The sequence below is a fragment of the Cryptotermes secundus genome, unplaced genomic scaffold (genome assembly GCF_002891405.2).
Source record: "Cryptotermes secundus unplaced genomic scaffold, Csec_1.0 scaffold400, whole genome shotgun sequence".
Taxonomy (NCBI): Eukaryota; Metazoa; Arthropoda; class Insecta; order Blattodea; family Kalotermitidae; genus Cryptotermes; species Cryptotermes secundus.
This window is the reverse complement of record NW_019723908.1, coordinates 2,132,304-2,152,828: the sequence shown is the minus strand read 5'-3', so window position 1 is coordinate 2,152,828 and position 20,525 is coordinate 2,132,304. Positions and strand designations below refer to the sequence as shown.

The 20,525-nt window shown below is 40.3% G+C and overlaps 2 protein-coding genes across 2 annotated transcripts in view; both read left to right on the top strand.

Moving 5' to 3' along the window:
- LOC111862084 overlaps window positions 1–3,290 on the top strand; it is a 322,966-nt gene extending 319,676 nt beyond the window's left edge. Inside the window, exon 18 of the mRNA XM_023847176.2 lies at window positions 1,534–3,290. Within this exon, the coding sequence (XP_023702944.1) occupies window positions 1,534–2,793 (1,260 nt within the window). The 3' untranslated portion in view covers window positions 2,794–3,290. The remainder of the gene's footprint in view (window positions 1–1,533) is intronic.
- Window positions 3,291–4,911: 1,621 nt separating this feature from the next.
- LOC111862067 (xanthine dehydrogenase) overlaps window positions 4,912–20,525 on the top strand; it is a 59,975-nt gene continuing 44,361 nt past the window's right edge. Inside the window, exons 1-2 of the mRNA XM_023847142.2 lie at window positions 4,912–5,146; window positions 20,098–20,155. Of these exons, the coding sequence (XP_023702910.1) occupies window positions 5,087–5,146; window positions 20,098–20,155 (118 nt within the window). The 5' untranslated portion in view covers window positions 4,912–5,086. The remainder of the gene's footprint in view (window positions 5,147–20,097; window positions 20,156–20,525) is intronic.

Here is a 20,525-nt window from a genome sequence, read left to right as displayed (position 1 = left end):
CTTCTACTAGCAGATGTTAATAGTTCTAGTAGTAGCGAGTTTGATGTGAAGAAGCCTACTTTCCATAGAAGGAAAGAGAAATAAATAGGAGAGAGTGAGATTTCTTTTTCTTCTTTTATAATAAAAGAGAGGAATTTGTGTGTGTGGGGGGGGGGGATAAGCACACATGGGAGTGATGAAAAAATGTACAATGTGTTAGAAGAAAACACTGAAGTAGTTCTGAAGGAGATGGGGTTTGAGGATATAGATGGGATTTATCTGGCACAGGATTGGGTTTATTGATAGCCTTTTGTGAACATGGTAATGAACTGTAAAGTTCCATTAACGTCTGTAAATTTTCTTACTATCTGAGCAACTACTAGGTTTTAAAGATGGGCTTTAATCCACGTAGTTAGTGTGTGTGTTAGAGACTGAAAATTTTGGTATACTGGTATTTATTTATCGTTGTGTTATGGAGGTACACAAATTACTCTTGGCCATGCTACCAGATATTCTGACTGATATTGGTCATGGTTTCCATATTATTCCAGATGAATACCATCTGAATATCTTGAAACAAGCCATGACCTACTCATTTGAAGTTCTTACATATTTATCATTCATAACCATTTTATGAGCTTGTTGCCAATTAATAAATTGTGAACATACTCATCCATTTTCATGAAACTGGGGATGAAGTCAGAGCTTTGTCAGTATAATTGTTTGAGACTCTTCTCAGTCTGAAAATGTTCATTTATAAATTGTCTCCTCACAAAGAACTAGAGTTTGTAGATGAAGTTACATGCTTCCTTGGACTAGTCACTTACAGCTTGTGTATAATACCATCTCTTGACATAGTGATTTATAAACAGTAATACTTATGTCACAATTAAATGAAAGCCTCTTTTGGCCAACTGTAGTTCAGTGTTGAGATTAAGGCCATGGCTTCTACATAACAGTGGAGATGCATAACACCAGTGTGAAGGGGATATGACTAAGGATTTGGAAGATAATTCAGAAAATGATAGGTCTTGTAGCATCATGGAGTGAAGATGAAGGAGACTGTATTGAAGAGAGATAAGATAAGATCCCTGGCTCTTATAATGGTAGAAGATGTACAGGTATATATTACTTCGTGGCCATCTATTACATGCTAGTAGTAATTATGTCCTCTGTGAGTGCAAGGAAACAAGTACAAAAAAAAAAAAGAACTTGCTTTTATACATAAGGCACACCAAATGTTACTCTGTCCTCCCTTATAACATTGTACTGGTCGCCATTTCTTGATTAGTTAGTAGATCATCTTTAATAAATCCTCAGATTTTATGATTAATATACTGGGTGACTTAGAAACAATCTTGAAATAATTAGTTCTTTTGCCAAGATAAATCACACAATGTCATGCTGTCTGGTTTAGTTTTATGATCGTTAGTAATTATGAAACCATGTGCACAGGCCAGTTCTATGCAACTTTTGTAGGTGAAACCAGACAGATGTTAAAGTAAGAACTTATCAATATTTACAGTGTTACCTGTTCATATTGTACAATTTCAGACTGATCTTTCCCCTGAGGAGAGAGGAGCCTCCCGGAAATACAATGTGATGGAAATGCTCCCCTCACCCATCGTGGGGGGAGGTCTTCCCTTGTTGCTCCTATCAGTGCTACCTCCCGTGATTCCACGGGCTAGCTGGCCATCTGCAGACCATGGAAATCTGCCCATGCGTCGTCAAGTAACTTTCAGCTCAGAGCCAAAGCTGGATGATTCAGTGGCCAAACAAACTGCAGAGAAGTCTGCCAAGGAACAAGAATACTACATCATTTGTGATAGTCAGGATAGTGATACGGAAACTTCAGGGAAACCAGGTGTCTTTAGTCGTCTCAAGAACTTCCTTGGTAGTCGACCTTCAAGTCGAAAAACATCTGCAGCTTCTTTTTCTGGCACTTCGAGTGGAGGAGGTATTGCATCAGCTCTTCGAGTCCACATGGGTTACTTGGCAGGTCTGGTTCCTAACAGCAACATGGCTGCCATGACTTCTTCATGCAACACTAGTATTGCGGCATTAAACCAATATGGACTGAGTGGGGGACCATCTTCTAAAGAACTCCATCCTTTAAAAAGCTTCTGTGGCAGAGTGGGAGGTGGAAGTGGTCCCATCATCAGTGTCACATCCAATGATGAACCTGAAGAGAACACCTGCTTAAATGGAGGTGGTAACAGTGTAAACCGAAGAAAGTTCTCACTAGGTATGTGTCTTTCACACAAAGAGGAAAAGGATTTTGGTAATGATGAAAGAAGAGTCAGCTACTCCTCTATGCAGAAGGAGGTGATGCAGCACCAGCATTCACAGCCAATCCTGTCATTCAGGGAACGAGCAAAGGGTTCTCCTCGATTCCCACACAGAATTGTTCCCACATGCAGCCTCAATGCTTTAGAGGACCGTCGCAGGAGCAGTTCATCTGCTGCTGCTGCTACTGGGTACAGTGTCAATGCATCTGGCAGCAATCCCTCATACCTTGCTAGGCACCATCTGCATGTATCAAAACAAACTGTTGGTGGTCACAGCCACATGGGAGGGAAATGCAGATCCTTAGAAGATGCCACAAGTACAGGCGTGTGGTCGTCGAGTGCTTCTGCAGGTGTCAGTAACTGGAAGCCTCGTGCTTCGAGTTACAGCCCAAACTGTGATGTTTGGGCCACAGCAGAGTTTGGGATTCCACTTAGTGAACTGGGAAATAGTGGCAGATGTAGAGATAAAAATGTTCCACAGAGTGTTCAAGAAAGGGACCCACAGTGTTCTCAAGTACCAATGTAATTGAAAATCTATTATTTTGTGTTACAGAAATGTTGAGATATCTGTGATTGTGTCCATCTAAAAAGGAATTGGTGTTCAAGATACAGGTGTGTTAATGCATATTGGGATACACACATCCTAGGTCAATTACTGGTTTGAAACTAGTGAGATTCATAAGCGATAATCCAGAAGTGTTCAACTTATCCCCACCCGCTAATCTGTAATGCCACTTCCTTGCTTCTTTTAGGATGGGCTACATAAGAAGAGCAATAAAATGTGTAATAATATAAGAAGGGCAATCATATAAACAAAGAGATGTTATGATAGTGCATATTTGTCCTAATCTTGTACTGTTTCAACCTTGCCTTCTGTGTCTGCTGCATAGAAGTTATAAAGGAAGATTTTGTTTTGTAAAGTGTACCTTAACATATATTTTTTACATTACGAACCCTGTTCTTCAAGCAAATCTATATATGTTAATAAGGGAAATCTTAAAATTAAGGAAATATCCTTTTTCAGAAATGGTAATACTGACAATATTGTCCATGACCTTTTTTGTAGTATTGCTACTCCAAAATATAAAGGTAGTATATACAAAGTCACAATTAGAATGCAGAATAAAACTGTATTGTCATGCCTTCGGTTGCTGAGAATTGTTCTTAAGTTGAATGACTTATCTTAATTCATAAAAAATGCTGATTTCAGTGCTGGAATGTTTTGTGATGTTGCACTGGGAAAATGTCATGCAAATGCTAACATGTCAATGGACTCTTCGTATATTTCATGAACATTTCATGAAAATTACTCAGAAGAAAGCTTTATGAATGTAGAAGTATTCCGCCCAGAATATTCCAGAGTGAAGAGTGGAAATTGTCTTAACAAAAGATTTGAAACATTCACTGTGAATAAATGTGCTAAAATTTTCTTCAGCGGTCAGCTGTGTCAACGTTGAATTAAAAACCAACATTTCAGAGAGCTCCTCAGTCTCCATCAGCAGGGCCAATGTCGCTAATATATACAGTATAACGGTTTGTCGAAACGTCTCTTCTTATTGGTGTACTATGCAGCAGGAGGACAGAGTCAAATTTTCTGGTCACCCATCCCATTTTTATTTATCACCATGTCACTTAACCTGGTGTCCCTGTTCTTCAGTATTTTATTTTCTCTCTGTCTTATGAGTATCTGTCAGCTGATATTAACTTAGTCGCTAAAGGCTGAACATAAGTTTTTATGCATTTTCTCTGGATGCCTCTCCCTTCCACCAAAGCCATTCGGGAAAACTCTGTGGCGCCCATGCCAAATTTGCTAGCTTACTTAATCTCCAACAAAGACCGCGCCATAGCTCAAACGGTTAGCCGCTAGCTTCCCACCGCAGCGGCCCGGGTTCGATCCTGGCGTCTGGTCAAGTGGGATGCTGCAGGTCCAGTTCAGTTGAGAAAGCGTTAAATGGCGTCAACAATTAATAACGTCATCTCTCTTGCGTACATAAAATGTGAATCATTTTAGTGCTATTTTAGGGTTACCACACATCCATTATTTACATGAAAAGTTTAATCCTGGCGCCAACAAATTCGCGTCGTTGGGGTAATTTCAGATGATCGCTGGCCGAAGTAGAACCAGTGCGGCTTATGAGGTACTAAGAATACAGTTCCTTGTCTGATTATTAATTTCTTTTCGTGGTTCTCACAAGTAGATAAGCAAGATTTTATGATTAGAACATATTTCATAACGCACACGCAACCACATATTACCAGTAACATGATAATATGTAAGATTTGAGGTTTTCACGGCGGTGACTATGAAGAAATCAGTCTTCTGGGATGTGGCACCGTGTAGATGTGGTGTTAACCGACGTTTCGGAGGAACGTATCGCCTCCTTCTTCAGGGTAGAAGGAAAAATAAGAGATCCGCAAGCGAAGAGACCGTGAGAACCGGTACAAGCAAACTGCTAGGCGGGGTTGCGTGACGTGAGAGAGGCGCGCGAAATCATGGAAATTTCATGCGGAAGGATATTCTTCCGAAGTGTGGACTAAGTTGCAGCGAGTAGTTGTATTCTCTGGAATAGACTGGGTAGTTTAGTTCGTTTAGAAATCAAAGAAGTTGCAAGTTGGAAGGTCAGTCATGTGGTCATGTGGTCTTGCGAAGAATCAGCTTAGTCGTTCTGTGATCCGTGAACCGTGTTGGCTCCTGGCCCCGAAGTCAGCATACGACTACAGCGCCAACTGCTCCTGGTGAAAAAACAAATTTCATTGCGTGCAGTGACCGTTCAGTGACAGAGCTGCATTAGCTGAAGTCGCGAAGAAGGGTGGTGATCATGAGGGAGTATATACTTAAAACGGAATCAACCCTAACATTTTATGTGAACGGAAGGAAGGTATGTATGTTTCTCAAGTAGAACCCTCTGATAGTACGGCGTTCACGCTTCTGCTTTCTGTCCTAATCTTTTCTTTTTGCAGTATATCAAGTTGGTTAACTTAATGCAGCGTGATAAAAACCGCGGGAATTTTGGCTTGCTCGGTGATCATATTTTACACGTCTGCCCCGTTTTGTTGTTGGCTGTATGTAACTAAGTGAACGTAAGCTATGTATGTAGAAAAAGTGCTAAAGTTTGCATTTTAACAGCAGTACTTTCATGTGTTCATTAGTCCATTTTAACATTTTATGCTGCATATCACAAATACTGCAAAGAGTATCAAGGACGTGAACATGAAATGTAATTTTTTTTTTTGTCACAGTTCTGTCTGAAAAATTTTTACGTCTGAATATTCATTGTAATGCTTACAGTTTTTACCTATACGTACTGTCCCTTGCTGGAAAACTGCGTGCACCCCCATGGAAGGTGCATCCATTGCTGTGATTACAACATACCTGGACATATGGGAATTCATTTGAACACCTTCTGTAAAGGTTTTCTATATAATTCCTTGCATTAATCGTAGCGTGTTTTTTAGTCATTTGCTGCTTTTTACGTAGAGGTTCAGAGACTTGACGTTCACTTGTTTCTGATATGATGATGAGCGTCCATGTTACTAGTGATTACAGAAACGTCTCCGTTTTACTCTTCTGTTGTTCGTGTATTCACTTATTTTTGGTTATATACGACAATGGATTTTCTGAAAGAAGTAACATTGAATTATGTGAGAGGGTGAAGAAGTGCAGCCAGTTGGAAGGTACTATCCCGGAATTCAACTGAATGGCCAGAAGTTGGAAGATGCTGAATGATCTGAAGAGAAGTAAAATATTTTGCGATAATAGGCGCCACAAGCGGGATTTTGAGAGAATGCCCTTTGAATACAAGTCAGAAACGTTACCACGGTTACAATGTTCTCGTAGAGAGTAAACCTTCGTCTAAAGTGGATGTTAGTATTGTCTCATAATGGACAAAAATTAAATTATATCGTTGATTTGTTCTTCCAAAGTAATGACTCTGTTTTATATGTAGGACGCACTAGCCCGCGGACGGTGGACTCATGCCTCAGATACTCCTAACGTTCTTCTGATTCAGAGACAAGGAAGAACACCAAATGCTGGAAAGAACGTTGACCAAGGATATTCGTAAACTTAATTAGCTAATTAAAAGTTGTTGAATTGAAACTTACCGGGATGATTCTATAAAATCCAGGAGCGGCCTTGTCTAATACGTGAATGAATGGTAGCCAAACTGCCGATCGCAATGTGTTATGGGAGGCTCACCGAATTATAAAAAATTATTTAAGCTGTATTTGTATCAGAAGACGAGGAAGAAGACGTAAGAAGATGCTGGATGACCTTGGGGACGGAAGAGGATATTCTTATTTGAAGGAGAAAGCTCTAGATCGCATCAAGTGGAGGAACTGTTTTGGAAGAGACTGTGGACCTGTCATCTTGACAGATTACTGATGATGATGATTTGTATCAACGTGTTGTTTTAGTAAATCAGCAAGATGGAATATAGATGCTTTAGGGGGTTGCGATGCCACGAAATTTGAGATAACCTGTGTTAATGAAACAGCATAAAATCCAAAATAAGCAGTAATTTTGAACTCATAGTATGAATAAAACATTGAGAAACCAACATCTAAGCGAGATGAACAAAATTTAAAAAGTTAACATGCTGTTTTTTATTATTAATTATTATGCATGTTCATAAAAACTGATCGATCTCAGTGGCCGCGCGGTCTAAGGCATGAACTGTCTTCGCTCTCTCGAACGCTGGGATCGTGGGTTCGAAGCCCATTCAATGCATGGATGTTTGTGTGTGCGTTTATTCTGTGTTTGTTTTGTTCTGTGTGTAGGTAGCGGCCTTGCGACGGGCTGATCCCCCTTCCAAGGAGTCCTACCATTTATGTATAAAAGATTACCCTACAGTCCTGGGCCCAACAAAGGACTGTAAAGCATTGATAAATGAATGAATTCGTAAAAACTGTGCACTTCAGATAAATCCAAGGCTTTACGCCGATGAAATGTTATAGTTATGTCGATAATCGCAGGTACAGTCCAGGAAAAGAAGCGTTACACTTTATTTTCGTTCTCTTGCTCTTCCTTTTTTGTTCGGTGTCTGTTTTATATCAGCAGCTTCTAATTTTAGAGTAGTGTTGCTAGAATAAACGTCTAAAGGGATTCTAAAAAAAAGTTTTGGAAATGCAAGTGCAAATGGAGAATAACGGGTCATCGATAGAAGTGCCTACATAATTTCAAACGAAGTATTAGTTCTGAACCGCGGAAACGGTTTTGTGGAAAGAGAAAAATACAATCGACATTTGATTACAATTTAATGTGTATTTTCCTCATTAGATCTGTTCTTGTCTCCTACTACTTTACAAGCAATAAACAGTGTAATTTCTATAACTAACCGTGCAAAGGTCTATAAGTATAATGAAGCTTCCATAACATTTCTGTATATTAAAAACATGTTGCGCTACATAGGAGGTTATCGTGCGTACATCCAAAGAAAGGGGATACCACGGAGAATAGTATGTAATATGTATTTCTTTTAGATAACCTATTCATCTCCAGTAACCTCCAATACGTCACGCCGCTCCCATGTGACTGGTCACTGACTTAAATTTGTAATAGGGATGGAGAAGATACTGATTGCCTGAAATTACGCAAAGGATCCAGTATTAAATACCAGTAGCTAAGTATTGCAGAGTTTACAGTGTCCCAAGAGTGGCTCTGAACTTGGTTTAGGAAATGGAGTTCAGAGTGAACTACTTCTGTATGGAACGGTACCTAAATTCTTTCGAAGTATAAAGATTACGGAAATTACCTCGTTTTAGCAGTTCATGTCTGTGCACGCTGAATGTTAAGGTGCGTCCACATTACTCGTGTTCGTGCTCGTGTGGCTCGCGAGTAATGTGGACGATATGACAAGTCACGAGACAAGCAAATTTTAAAATTTTAATTTAATAACTATAGCTAATAAATTAAAATACGACTACAGCCTATACACACTGCGAGTAAATATACGGATCCTCACGCGCCGAAGCCTGGCGAGCAACTGAAGTAGTGTGGACGAAGATTTACGAGCACAAGTAAAAGCCAGACCAGTCTTCCGGCAGCAGAAGCCTGGCGAGCATGAGGAATGTGGAAGCGCCTTTAGAGTGACACATGTATTGGTTATTTTCTATGGTCTTGGATTTTGTTAAATACACGCAACGCATCGGAAACAGACTCAGGTTCTGTCGTCAGATGAAAATATGAATCCTGGTGCTGCTTCGGTAGAGCTAGTACGTAACTTGGAAAGTGGGAATTGTCCAAAATAGTTGTGAGTTTAATAACACTTCCATAACAAACCTACAGTATTCCGTGAGCCTTTTTTTTCACTTTAAGAGCAGGCGCAGCTTCTAATTATCTGTGACGTCATTCTTCAGATGATATACGAGTATTATGGGGATTGTGTCTAGTGCATCGTATTGTTTTCTTTCTAGCAGGTATTTGTCTGGACCATGTAATAATCAGAGCGGGCAGTACAACAGCAACTTGTCAGACTTGCTTTCGGGAAGTATGAATGAGGAAGATCACGAAAGCCTCAGCCATCCGAACTGTTTATTTCCCGAATTCAAATCATGCTCATTACCTGCACGTTTAGAATATGTTGTGACGTCAAAAGAAGCACCACGTGTGTCGTAAAGGGACGAATGAATACCCTCTTACAACAAGGTCTTATTAACACGCAGAAATGTAACGAGAACGGAACATAGAAGAATTTTTACGGGGAAGGGGTAGTTTATTTCACTTCCAAAATGTGCTGGCTGGCATAGACTTTGATTTTCAAATTCGTCCAGAATATTGATGTCAGCTAAACCTGGAGGTCAGGAAATTGTAGCGTCACGGCCACGACCGGTCCAGAGCCCAGCATAATTTGCGGAAAGCTGTTGACACACTCCCTCCTTCCCTCTATCCGCATAAAGTTGGCACTAACTTCGCCGACAAGCGGCGGTCGCTTGGTCGGTATAGCTCGCTTGCGGACTACAGGCTACGGAGTTTCTGTTTTTCTTTTGAGTTTGTATTGACACACTCCCGGACTATCATGTACCGAAACCACTTCTGGAGAACCACATTGAAGGACAAATCCTGCAATAGTAAAACGCCAGTAAATTGAGAGGTCCTCTCAGACATCAAATGAATCCCTACGACCATTACATCACGCAATACAATCATAATGCCTCTCGGGAGGTCTGTTTTTCAGATTGTGACGGCAGGAGCAGACATTTTCTAATGATTCAAACTTTCTTTAAGGAAGGCCCTCAGTGTACATAACCATTTATATTTTTTTCTTACTTTGATGTCCAGAAAACATCCTGTCAGATATGGGGTTTACGTTCTTTACAGGTGCGACAAGGAAACGACAAGTTTGTGTTTTCCTTGATATGGACCACCTCTGTGGTGTAGTGGTGTAGTGCGAAAACTATTTTTTCTAGTATATGAGGTTGCTACGGCGGAGGTTATGAAGAGTTCTATTTAACGTCGTGTAGTCCATTAATTTTTTCTTTTACTTACAACGGAATACACAGCGTTATAACCCAGCAAATAGAAGTCTTCACTAAATTTATTTAGTGCAAAGTATAGATCGTCTGTGTCCCTACTCGGGAAGCGGAGAATTCCACAGTCCAAACGCCTTTCAGATGCGTTAATATGAATCGTAACCTTCGTTTGCTGAGTTCGTGGTTACAGTATGAGAAATCAGAATTGTTCTGCTTCGGTTGGAGATTCTCATGACAGTATGTACAGTGATGACGTCAGCGAATCATTCCTAGAAACGGCGACATATCTGGACGTGACGCAAAAGAGATACCCATCATTCCCAGTAAAGTACTGTCTTCTGGGATTAACGTCGTGTAGTCTGTTAGAAGTTAATAGGCGTGTCGTAAATGTACTGCTTCCATCATCAGGGTCGAAGAGTAAGCAAAGTAAAAAGGAGCAAGAATAAAAAATTAAGGAATATTTTTATATAACGAGGTTGCTTCTTGTTTCTTTATGGTTTCTAGTCTGGATTAGAGCTTAGACTTTGACCATGAAGATGGAAGAAGTTACTTCGAAACATCGGTGAACTTCAACCAGGCTGCCACATGGAGTTATATCCAAGAAGACAAAATTCTTTATTGTTACTGCTGTGAGAAACTCAAATTGAACAGTTATTCAATATTGAAACTTCGGTATCGGTTTAAGAATAGTAACGTTTTTCTTTTCGGTTTGCACTTGCTCACTTCTGGGTATGTAGAGCGCACTATAATGGAGAAGAGCGTGTGCCTTCTATTTCTTGTCAGATCCACAGTCAGCAGATTGCTGTGGTACTTTATGGACGTAGAAGTGTTGCCGTTCCTAGTGACTTCATTGTAGTGCGCACAAACTCACGAAATGGCGTAATTAACTGAAGTTTATAACAAAGCAACTAAGATAAATGTTGAAACTTGTTTCAGCTTACGAATGAATGTATAAGGGGTGGGCCTTCTCGGCCCTTGCACCGCGACCTACAGTGGTCTATTGTGTTTATTCAGCTTACGTAAATATTAAATTGTAGTCAATGCTACCATTTGATGTTTTTTAAAGTGTTAACTTTCACACCTGTTTTATTTGAGCAAAGGATTTAGTGTAAGGCAGTATCTTGTTTGGTATGCAGACAATATTGTATATTGGAACCTTTAAAGAGAAAATAACCCTCGTTTTTAAAGCAACCGTAAAGAGGGTTCCCTTTCTTATTTACCTAATATTATCTGAGAGATGCGCGTCTCTTATTTGTATTCGCGAATAATCTCATGGAAGAAAATCGATGAAGTAAACCCCAGCAGATGGGCCGCGCCATAGCTCAAGAGGTTAGTAGCTGGCTTCTCACCGCGGCGGCCCGGGTTCGATCCCGAGTCTGGTCAAGCGGAATTTGTGGTGGAGAAAGTGGCGCTGGGGCAGGTACAATAGGCCAGAAGTGGCCGTTCTCTTTTCGAAGAGCGTATTACAGTAATATAAATATACTGTCACTCGTCATGCAAAGAAAAATACGTTTAATGTGTATTACTAATTTATACTTTGAAAATTAAAATATAATAGTCATATGCAATGAAGAAAAGAATTTAGCCATTCGTCATGGAAGTGTATGTAGAATTAACTAGTGTGTCCATGTTAAAAATGTAGTCTGTATCGCGAAAATTAAAACGGGTCATACCTCGTATCTCTTATTTACTCATCATCTTCATGTGACGTTTCACTTTCCTCGCTATCTCATGTGATGATTATATTGTCTGTCCTGGTGTCGATATCCATTTCCCTTGCGAAGTACAGGTCCTCTCGATTTTCCACTTTATTGCAATATGCTGCATACGCTGAAATATGCTGAAATGTTCCGTTCTGCCAACCACTGTTTCATTTCAGCTACTTTGGTATTTGAAGTTGGCGCTCTGTTTACTTCAATATTATGGTAACTTGCATTGTCAATTACGATCACCGTTCTTGGAGGCAAGTTTGGAATTAATTTTTCCTGGATCAACTTCTCAAAGTTTCCAGAATTCATCTCGTGGTGGTAGTCTCCTGTTTTTCTGCCTGACTTAAACATAAGCAAAGCTTTCTCCACAAAACCTTACTTACCACCACCATGTACAATAATTGCTCGTGGACCTTTGGCAACAGGAGAGGAGAGTGTTTTGTTTAGCGAGTCATCCCAAGAGTATGACGATGTGTGGCCACTGTGCAAGTACGTTTCATCCACATACACAACAGGCCGACCTTCTCTGCGATATTGCCTGATTGTCCGCTGATAATGTAGGCGTTTAGAACGGGTGTTATGCCTTTCAATCAATGTTTTTTCTATTATCCCTCGTCCTTCTCCAACGAAAACCAAACCGGCGAACAATTATCCTCCAACTAGGAAGACTTCCTTCAAATTTTAGGTCTCTTACCATTTTTTGTGACGTTTGGGCATGGTAACTCTTTCGCCCTCTGTTTTATGAAAGTCGTAGATCATTATTCTGATGGCGTCTTCTATAAATTGATCTCTTTCCGTTACAGGTTTCTCCTTCTTACGTTTCTTGGTCGGTGAGTCAAAGGAAGCGCCCTCTTCTAAGCTCTTTTCTTTTCGAATAATTTCATTCAGTGCAGTGCGGCCGATTCCTGTAGCTTCACATATAGTTTTCTGGATTGACTTTAAGTTTACAGCAGCTCTACTATCTGCTAGTCTCTTTAAGTAATTATATACATTTGCAATTGTTCGTCTGTGAGTATAGACCAATTTTTTTTTCTTGGCATTACAGCCCCAGTGGGCCTAGGCCTACCTCCATGAACTTCTCCGTTCACTTCGGGTTTTCTAGATCTTACACATTCGGTACGACTCCTTAGGCGGGTGATCAGCTCGTCGCAAGGTGTGTAGACCTATACCCTGACCTAATTTCTTACTCATGTACGATTTAGCGCACAAGGAAACTGACGTTTTTAAACAGATGATAGAAAAACCGTAAGTATAACCTGCTTCGAGGGTGCCTTACAAACAACTGGCCGCCTGTCACCTCTCACACCCTCGAACCCACTCCCTTGTCGGAAATTTTTCTTCTGCGCATTCACGGTTACTCTTGGTCTTGTTCGAAGTTACGTGACACTTGCTTATACTTTACTTTTACTTACAAGCTAACTAAAAGCAACCTAATGTAATTACAAGTTTCAATAAAAACTGACGTTATCTTTGTTGTATCACGTATCACGTATTCACCTTATTGACAGATGTATCTGCTCATCACAAATCCACAGTGACCTCATGAAAAAGGTAATTTCCATATGAAATTTGAATTATTTCTAGAATTTTAAAGCCTAGAAAATGCTCCGAACTTGACCACGGAACATACCTACATTTGAATTTCTGCTAGGTTTACCTTGCAGGCCTATAGGCTGAGAGTTTGTGTTTTTTCTCAGACTCCAGCCTAATTTCTAGCCGATACCTCAAAATACGAAACTACCCCCTCATCCCAAATTCGTATCTTCCTATCCATTTCAATCGTCTTTTCAGCGAATTCGACGCTATAAAATCGTACAGTTGAGTGTTCTAATCATAGTAAGGGCATAATTTCTGTCATTTTTGTCACTTTCTGATATGCACTCGGGGGTTTTTCTTCAAGGATAAAGCGGCCGAAGCGCAAAGCTAATCATCCGCCATTTAGTGTGGACGTTTCAGATGCCTGAACTTTTGTGTTCATTCATAATACGCCTTTCTGGGGTGGAGATTAGGTACAGTGATCTGTTCTTGGGCATAATTTCGACCAGTAAATTTTCAACTTCTCCGAAGTTTCATGCCTCTGCCGCATTTGTAAGTTTTGATGTTTAGTCCTATGTAGAGAGTTCTAGAGACCTTTCTCGCCAATTGAAGTTCAAAATGGATTGAAGCACGTACAGAGGTGTATGGACAGACTTTCGAAAGCTTACTTAAGCCTGACTTCGCGAAAAAAAAAAAAAGAAGTTTTGTAAGTACATCGATGAAAGTAGCGATATTGCGTCTTTCCTGTTTACCCACATCAACGAATGTTTTGACGTTAACAAGAATGAACTTGCAAACTTGGTCAAGAGTGAGTGTACGTGTGTAGCGATAATGGCGTATGTATTTTATTTTTGTTTTATGGATGTTGGTAACATTGGGCTGTGGATATATGTCGTGTAGTTACCATTTACCATTGAATGTGAATTAGAATATAAAGACGTAGAAGACGTTTTATTTTCAAAATGAAGCCTCTGAAGTTGTCGGTATAGACGATTTCAGTAATATTTTCGAATTCACAGTGATTTTAAAGGCCATGCTCTATTATAATAGAAGTTTCATACGAAATTTCTGGATGTTTTGACCTGCCTTTACGCCGGAAGGAAAGAACTTGGAAAAAATAATATATTTTTACGACAGATTTTTGTGCACTAGATTTAAAGACCCCACATAAACAGATTCTGACGTCGAATTCTGGTGTTTACATGGCCGGAACGTTGGCATCATTGATGTCAAGGAAATAAGAAGTTCAAGGGGCCTCCAATCATGGGTGTGTCGACAGCATTTTAATTATCAGTTTTCATGTTCATCTGTCAGCAGTTTTGTCAGAAATTAATCTTCTTTCTAGACTGAAAAATGGCTTCTAATTTGTTTTCTTTAAGCCCATCTATTGGGTGTCTGTAGGTAGGCCTGTTACAGGGATAACTTTGCCTTTTACCTTTTATCTATTCCTTATAAATGAGGGAAGGCGGGCTTAAACTCTGTAACAGATTGTATCCTGGTTACATCATATAATGAGGAGAGTTGTCATTTGTACTAGTCACCATATACAGAGTGTCCGGTGAAAGGTTTCCAAAATAAAATCATTATATCTCAGAAAGAATTTATTATAGACATTAATGGGTTACACCATTACAAAGGGAATCTATCACAGTTCTTTTTCTGTATATATAACTTTCACAATAAATTTAAACGTGGGCACCCTTGGTGGCACGACAAATATCAAGGGTTGAAGCATGTTTGGTGTTACCATAGCCACAACGGCCCTTATGCGAGCTTTAACGTGTTGAAAGTCATTGATCTTAACCTGGTAGACATGTTCTTCACATAACCCCGCAAGAAGAAATCCACTGGGGTTAAATCTGGCGACCTAGGAGGCCAAGCGATTGGTCCAATTCTGCCAATTCGTATCCCAGCCATCTCTCTGTCCAAGTGGTGGCAAAAATATGGCGGCGTATGCGCGTAAGCCGGGCATGGAAAAAAGAAAAACTTTCAGAGTTTTCCTTTCCGATGACATAACCAGATACGTGTATGACAATTAGTTTCCGTGATACGAATTTTTATTTTGGATACTTTTCATCCTGACATCCTATATTATTGGGGTGATTAAATCAATGAATATTAAATCTTCGAGACTTGTAGCACACATTGGAGAGAAGAGAAATCCGCATTGAAGAGAGAATTCAGTATGCCTGGGGGTAAATGGGAGTGTGATATTAACGGTGAACTTAAAGACACTGGCCATGAAAATGTGGACTGGATTCATCATGTTCATAATTTGGTCCAGTGGGGGACTAGTGAACGAGTTAATGAAGTATCCAGTTCCATGAAAGACGAGAATTTTCTTGAATATCTGAGTGACTGCTAGTTTCTGAAGAAAGTCTGTTTCATTGAGATAGTCAAGTGAGGAGTGAGGCAGGAGCTGTTATCTCTGGACCTGCTTAGTGTGCATCTGTTCCTTATCATCATGGTCTTCGTGGCCACAAACAAAATCCTCTTTCACCAGCCAAAGTATCTGGCGATGATGTAATTCCAGACTTCATAAATATGATAATAGAAAGCTTGTTTGTATCAGTCGGCCCTAATGCATACGTCAGCAAAGTACAGTCGACATAAAAGCTAATTATGTAAGATTATATGAACTACAGAAACTACTTCGTGTTTTCTGAATTGTCCAGAATACTTTTGATGAAATCTGGATATTAATTTCAAAATGTGGCTTCAAGTTGTGCTCTTTTTTCGTCTAACTACCGCTTCTTGAGGCCCCGTCATAGCTCAAGTGGTTAGTCGCTGGCTTCCCACCGCGGCGGACTGAGTTCGATCCCGGTCCTGGTCAAGTGGGGTTTATGTTGTACAAAGTGGCGCTGGGGCGGGTTTTCTCCAAGTACTTCGGTTTCCCCTGCCAATCTTCATTCCACCAATTTCTCCATCATAATCACCCAGGGCAGGCTACAATAGGCCAATCAGTGGCCGCCGTGCCGCGTGGACCCAGTTGGATTCCACCCCCCACTAAGCGAATAAAACTACCGCTTCTTCGTTCTACTTTTGTCAGTCATTGATTTTATTTAGGAAGTAAATAATTACACATTAACCACGCTCGGCCGGTCACGGTAGCCGAGCGGTCTAAGGCAGCACTGTCGCTCGGAAGCCGAGATCGTGGGTTCGTATCCCACTCAGGGCATGGATGTTTGTGTGCATTTTTCTGTGTTTGTCTACAGGTAGAGGCCTTGCGACGAGCTGATCACTCGCGCAAGGAGTCCTACCGTATGTGTAAGATCTAGAAAAACCGAAGTGATCGGAGAAGTTCATGGAGGTAGGCCTAGGCCCACTGGGGCTGTAGTGCCAAGGAAAGAAAACCCACGCACGTTCAATAATTACTAAGTTTCAGTTCAGTATTTCAGTGTGCTACAAGTGCTTGCCCTGGACGTTTATTAGTGACAAAACTTGTATCCTCATATTCGCAGTGCACAAAGGCAACATACCGAGCAAACGATCAGCTTGATTCAAAACTCAAACTTCGAGCCAGCTGCGACAGTTAAAGTATTCCTTCGGTTGGCGACGCAGATAGAAATACTCTTGGTCGTCGACTTACGACCACAAAAAAATGGGGGAAAAAACGAATACAATGTAAAAGTTTTTTAAAAATAAATTATAAAGATGATAAAAATATTTGAAAGGTTGGAAAATACTGTTAATAAGTATATGGCCGACATACGACCAGATCGACTAACGAACTGTCAGTCAGAACGGAAGTCGGTCGTAAGTCCACGATCAAGTGTACCTGGATGCAAAATATTGTTATTGCAGCCAGCGGTTCATTTTATTTGAAACGCCGGTAGCCAAGCAGCAGCTCACAAACCCAAGGGAAGTCATTTCCCATGTCCGAAGAATTTCAGTAAGACAGTTTAATTTTTGCCTGTTTTGATCTAGACTTAGCATTTTTGGCTGACGGGGGTGAGTGAAATATAACAGTGACTCACTACAGGTTCTTCAGGCAAAACAATCCCACAGAAATGCACACAGGAAGGTCTGAATGGAAATGTACTGGGTATATATGTAAAAGTAAGGAGTTAAGTTGTCGTTGTGTTTAATTAGTTAAGCACTACGTCACGAAGACGTATGAGGGAGTGGAGGTACAGCGCTACCATTCGTGGCTTCGGCACTAGATGGAGGTGAGTGAATAGCTCCAGGCCCCTGCCGCTTTACCCTAAGGAAAGAGCTCCCGGTACCCATTGCATAGGAGGCTGAATCGCCTCCAGAGTCCGTCTGGACTCTGTCAGAAGAGAAAAAACCCTTGCCTGGAATTGAACCCCGTAGCCCGTCACTGTACCAACTGAGCCATCCCTACTTCCCACTGAGCATGTATGTACTTTCATATAATCCAAAAATCGGAATTAAGCAACATTGAAACTGTGCCCTTAACCACGTAGGCCTATATTTATCTCTGCTTGCTTATTTATTTATCTCTACTTACGTACTCATGGAGCTGAGCCCTTCTTGAGGAGCCACCAATTCTGCAGCTACTCAAGAATTTCCCAGCATTTTATGGAACCCGAATGTTCATTACCGTGTTCGCAAGAGCCCTCCACTGGTCCCTATCCTGAGCCAGATGAATCCAATCCATACAATCCCGTCCTCACTCTCTAAGATCCATTTTAATATTATCCACTCACCTACACCTTGTTCTCACCTTGGTCTTCTCAGTAGAAAACACATTTATAAAATTTGCTGTTGTAACTATTATTTTTCTGCCTATATCAACTTTTGTTACCGAAGAAAACTATTGATATTCAGCTAGTGTACTGAAAGATTATATTATTACAGAAATTTGTAAAATATGTTACTATTGATGGCATAATAACCGTTGCAACCGGTCTCCTAGATCGCACTAGATCTAGCCGGTGTGCTCTGAGACTTCTCAGGGTCGTTTTACGGACAGTGGCTAGGTCCGCTTAGTTTTATAAATTCATTAAAACGCCTTTTTGACACCCAAATTCGAATTAATTTATTTACGATTTAAACAGTAGTCGCCACAGGGCTGAGAGTGCGTAAAGATCGGCTATTTAAGGTTCTGTGTAGCTGTTTGAGTAATGAATTTAGATGCTAGGGGCCGGACAGTATAGTTCAGGCCTTGTGTGTGTGTGTGTGCTGAAACGCAACTGCCTTCGGACTGGCATTACTCGTACTTGCTGAATTATGGAGAAATCTCGAATAGGTTGGTCAGGCTAGATAAGATTACTACCCCAACACAACAGCGTGGGGGCAGCGACCTTGGAGTTATTGCGAGTGTCAGCCCGTCGCGCCACTTTCCCTGCAGAACCCATCAAATACCGGTTTATTGTCGGTGTATATCCTCCTGAGGCGAAAATATACACATCTGAGAAAATCTCCTCTCCCTATCATGCCCATGGTAGTCAGTTTCACCAGGAAAAGATGTAGTAGCGTACGTAAAATATATTGATTTATTAAAATTATAACAGGCCGAAAGGCGAGTGATTCCACCGTCTACAATGGAAAAATCACATGGCTAATGCTCCGGTTTTATATTTTCTTTCAGAAGTTGTTCTGTAACTTCAATAATTGACAATCTGATATAGGAAATGCAAATTGCGTATATCTTAACATAAAAAAACATATCCTGTACCAAGGAAGATGGGTAAAGGTAAAGTTGTCCCTGTGCTTAATTATTAGGGCACCTTGCTATGAGGACGTATGGAGGAGCAGAAGTATAGCTCCACCATTCTTGACCTTGGCACGAGGTGGAGGTGAGAGGTCAGCTCCAATACTGCTTTACCTCCGGAAAAAGAGACCTGGTATTTATTGGTCAGGGGGCTGGGTGGGTTCCAGAGCTGATATGGATGCTGTGGGGTAGAGAAAAATCTCTTGTCCCTGCTGGAAATCGAACTGTAGCTATTTAGCCCATAGCCCATCACTGTACTGACTGAGCTGTCCCGGCTCTTAAGGCATACAAAGATAGGAAAATAAAGCTGGACACTTTTTTAACCTTGGGAATAGATGGTGGTATATTTTGAAGAGGGGTTAGAATAATCCCACCTAGCTCTGAGAGTCTAGAATGCAGTGAAAAGGGAACCCTGTATCTGGGGGTCATACATACATAGACCTAGTCCTCAAGGTTAGAGGTTGGATAAAAGCTGATGACCTTGCTCTGTAAAAAAATTACTGTTGTGAAATCCAAAGAAATGGAAACCTGATTGTCTAATTCACAAAGGAATAGACAATTATGGCAGGATTTTCTAAGACAATGAACTAAAAATGCTTGTTTTGGCGTTGATGATGATGATGATGATTAGATCTTGAGTTCCATTGTAATGCCATGACTTTCTCTGAGGAAAGAGTTCCAGGTGCTCATTTTACAGAGGCTGGACCATGGGCACCAACAGAGGGGATCACACTAGACATCTTACACACATGCACATGCACACGCACATGCACACACACACACACACACACACACATATATGTATGTATCAAATATTAATATTGACAATTGAAATTGCTTCTGTCCTGTATACTCCTGAGTGATCAGTGAAAGCAAACTGAGACTGCATAAGTAGAAATTTGTAAGCAAATTTTCTGGCTACCCTTCCTTGGAAATAAACACTGGTGACGCCCATGAGCTGACCATCTAAGTATCATTGTAGGGAAGACTGTAATGTCACATATGACCCATAGCCCCTCAGATAGATATAATATATTTATGAACATGTCTGCCAACATTCGATTTGTTGAGTTATAAATTACCAACATAACAGAGGCATTTATCAAATAAATGGGTTCATCCTTTATGAGTACACATTTCATCCCATTTACTTGCTTTTATTCCCCCTATTAGTGTGGAATATTTTGTTAAATTCTTGTCTTTATGCATTTCCAAATTGTACATTTCCAAATCTTCTTATTTTCTTTGTTTGAAAACTGTTGAATTTAAGGTGGAGAAGGGTCCTTTAATTGGTGTTCATCTACAACATAATCAAGCAAAACAGAAGAGTTTAGTTTAAGGCAGTTCTACCAACACTGCAGTCATTTTAGATGCTGCATATAAATGAATAATATTTTTTATGATTTATTGGGAGCACATTTTATGGTTATTGTTGCAGGTGGTTGATAACAATGTGGACCCAGAATGGACATTATTATATTACCTGAGGAATAAGTGTATCCTTTAGTGTGAATGAATGACTTTATTCTATTCTTCTGCAAGGTAAAAAATATGGAAATATTTAGTAATTCAGAGTTAGGTAGGTACAACTTTTAGGCAAAAAGTAACATGCATGCTGAATTCTATAAATTTGAGTAGTACTATGCAAAGAAGGAATTGCAATCTGGCTTCACAGGAAAGGTGATATAATTGCCTTTCCTACACTGTAATTGTTCAGAAACTGGTCTCAACTGTAACAGGTTTCGTCAAGATTACTGAGGTTTTGGAATTTGTCCATTGTCTGGTATTCTAAAAATGGAATATTTCAGAAACTGGATCTGTTTCCATCCTCATATGAAAGGATGGGAGGCATTTACTCCCCTGGGT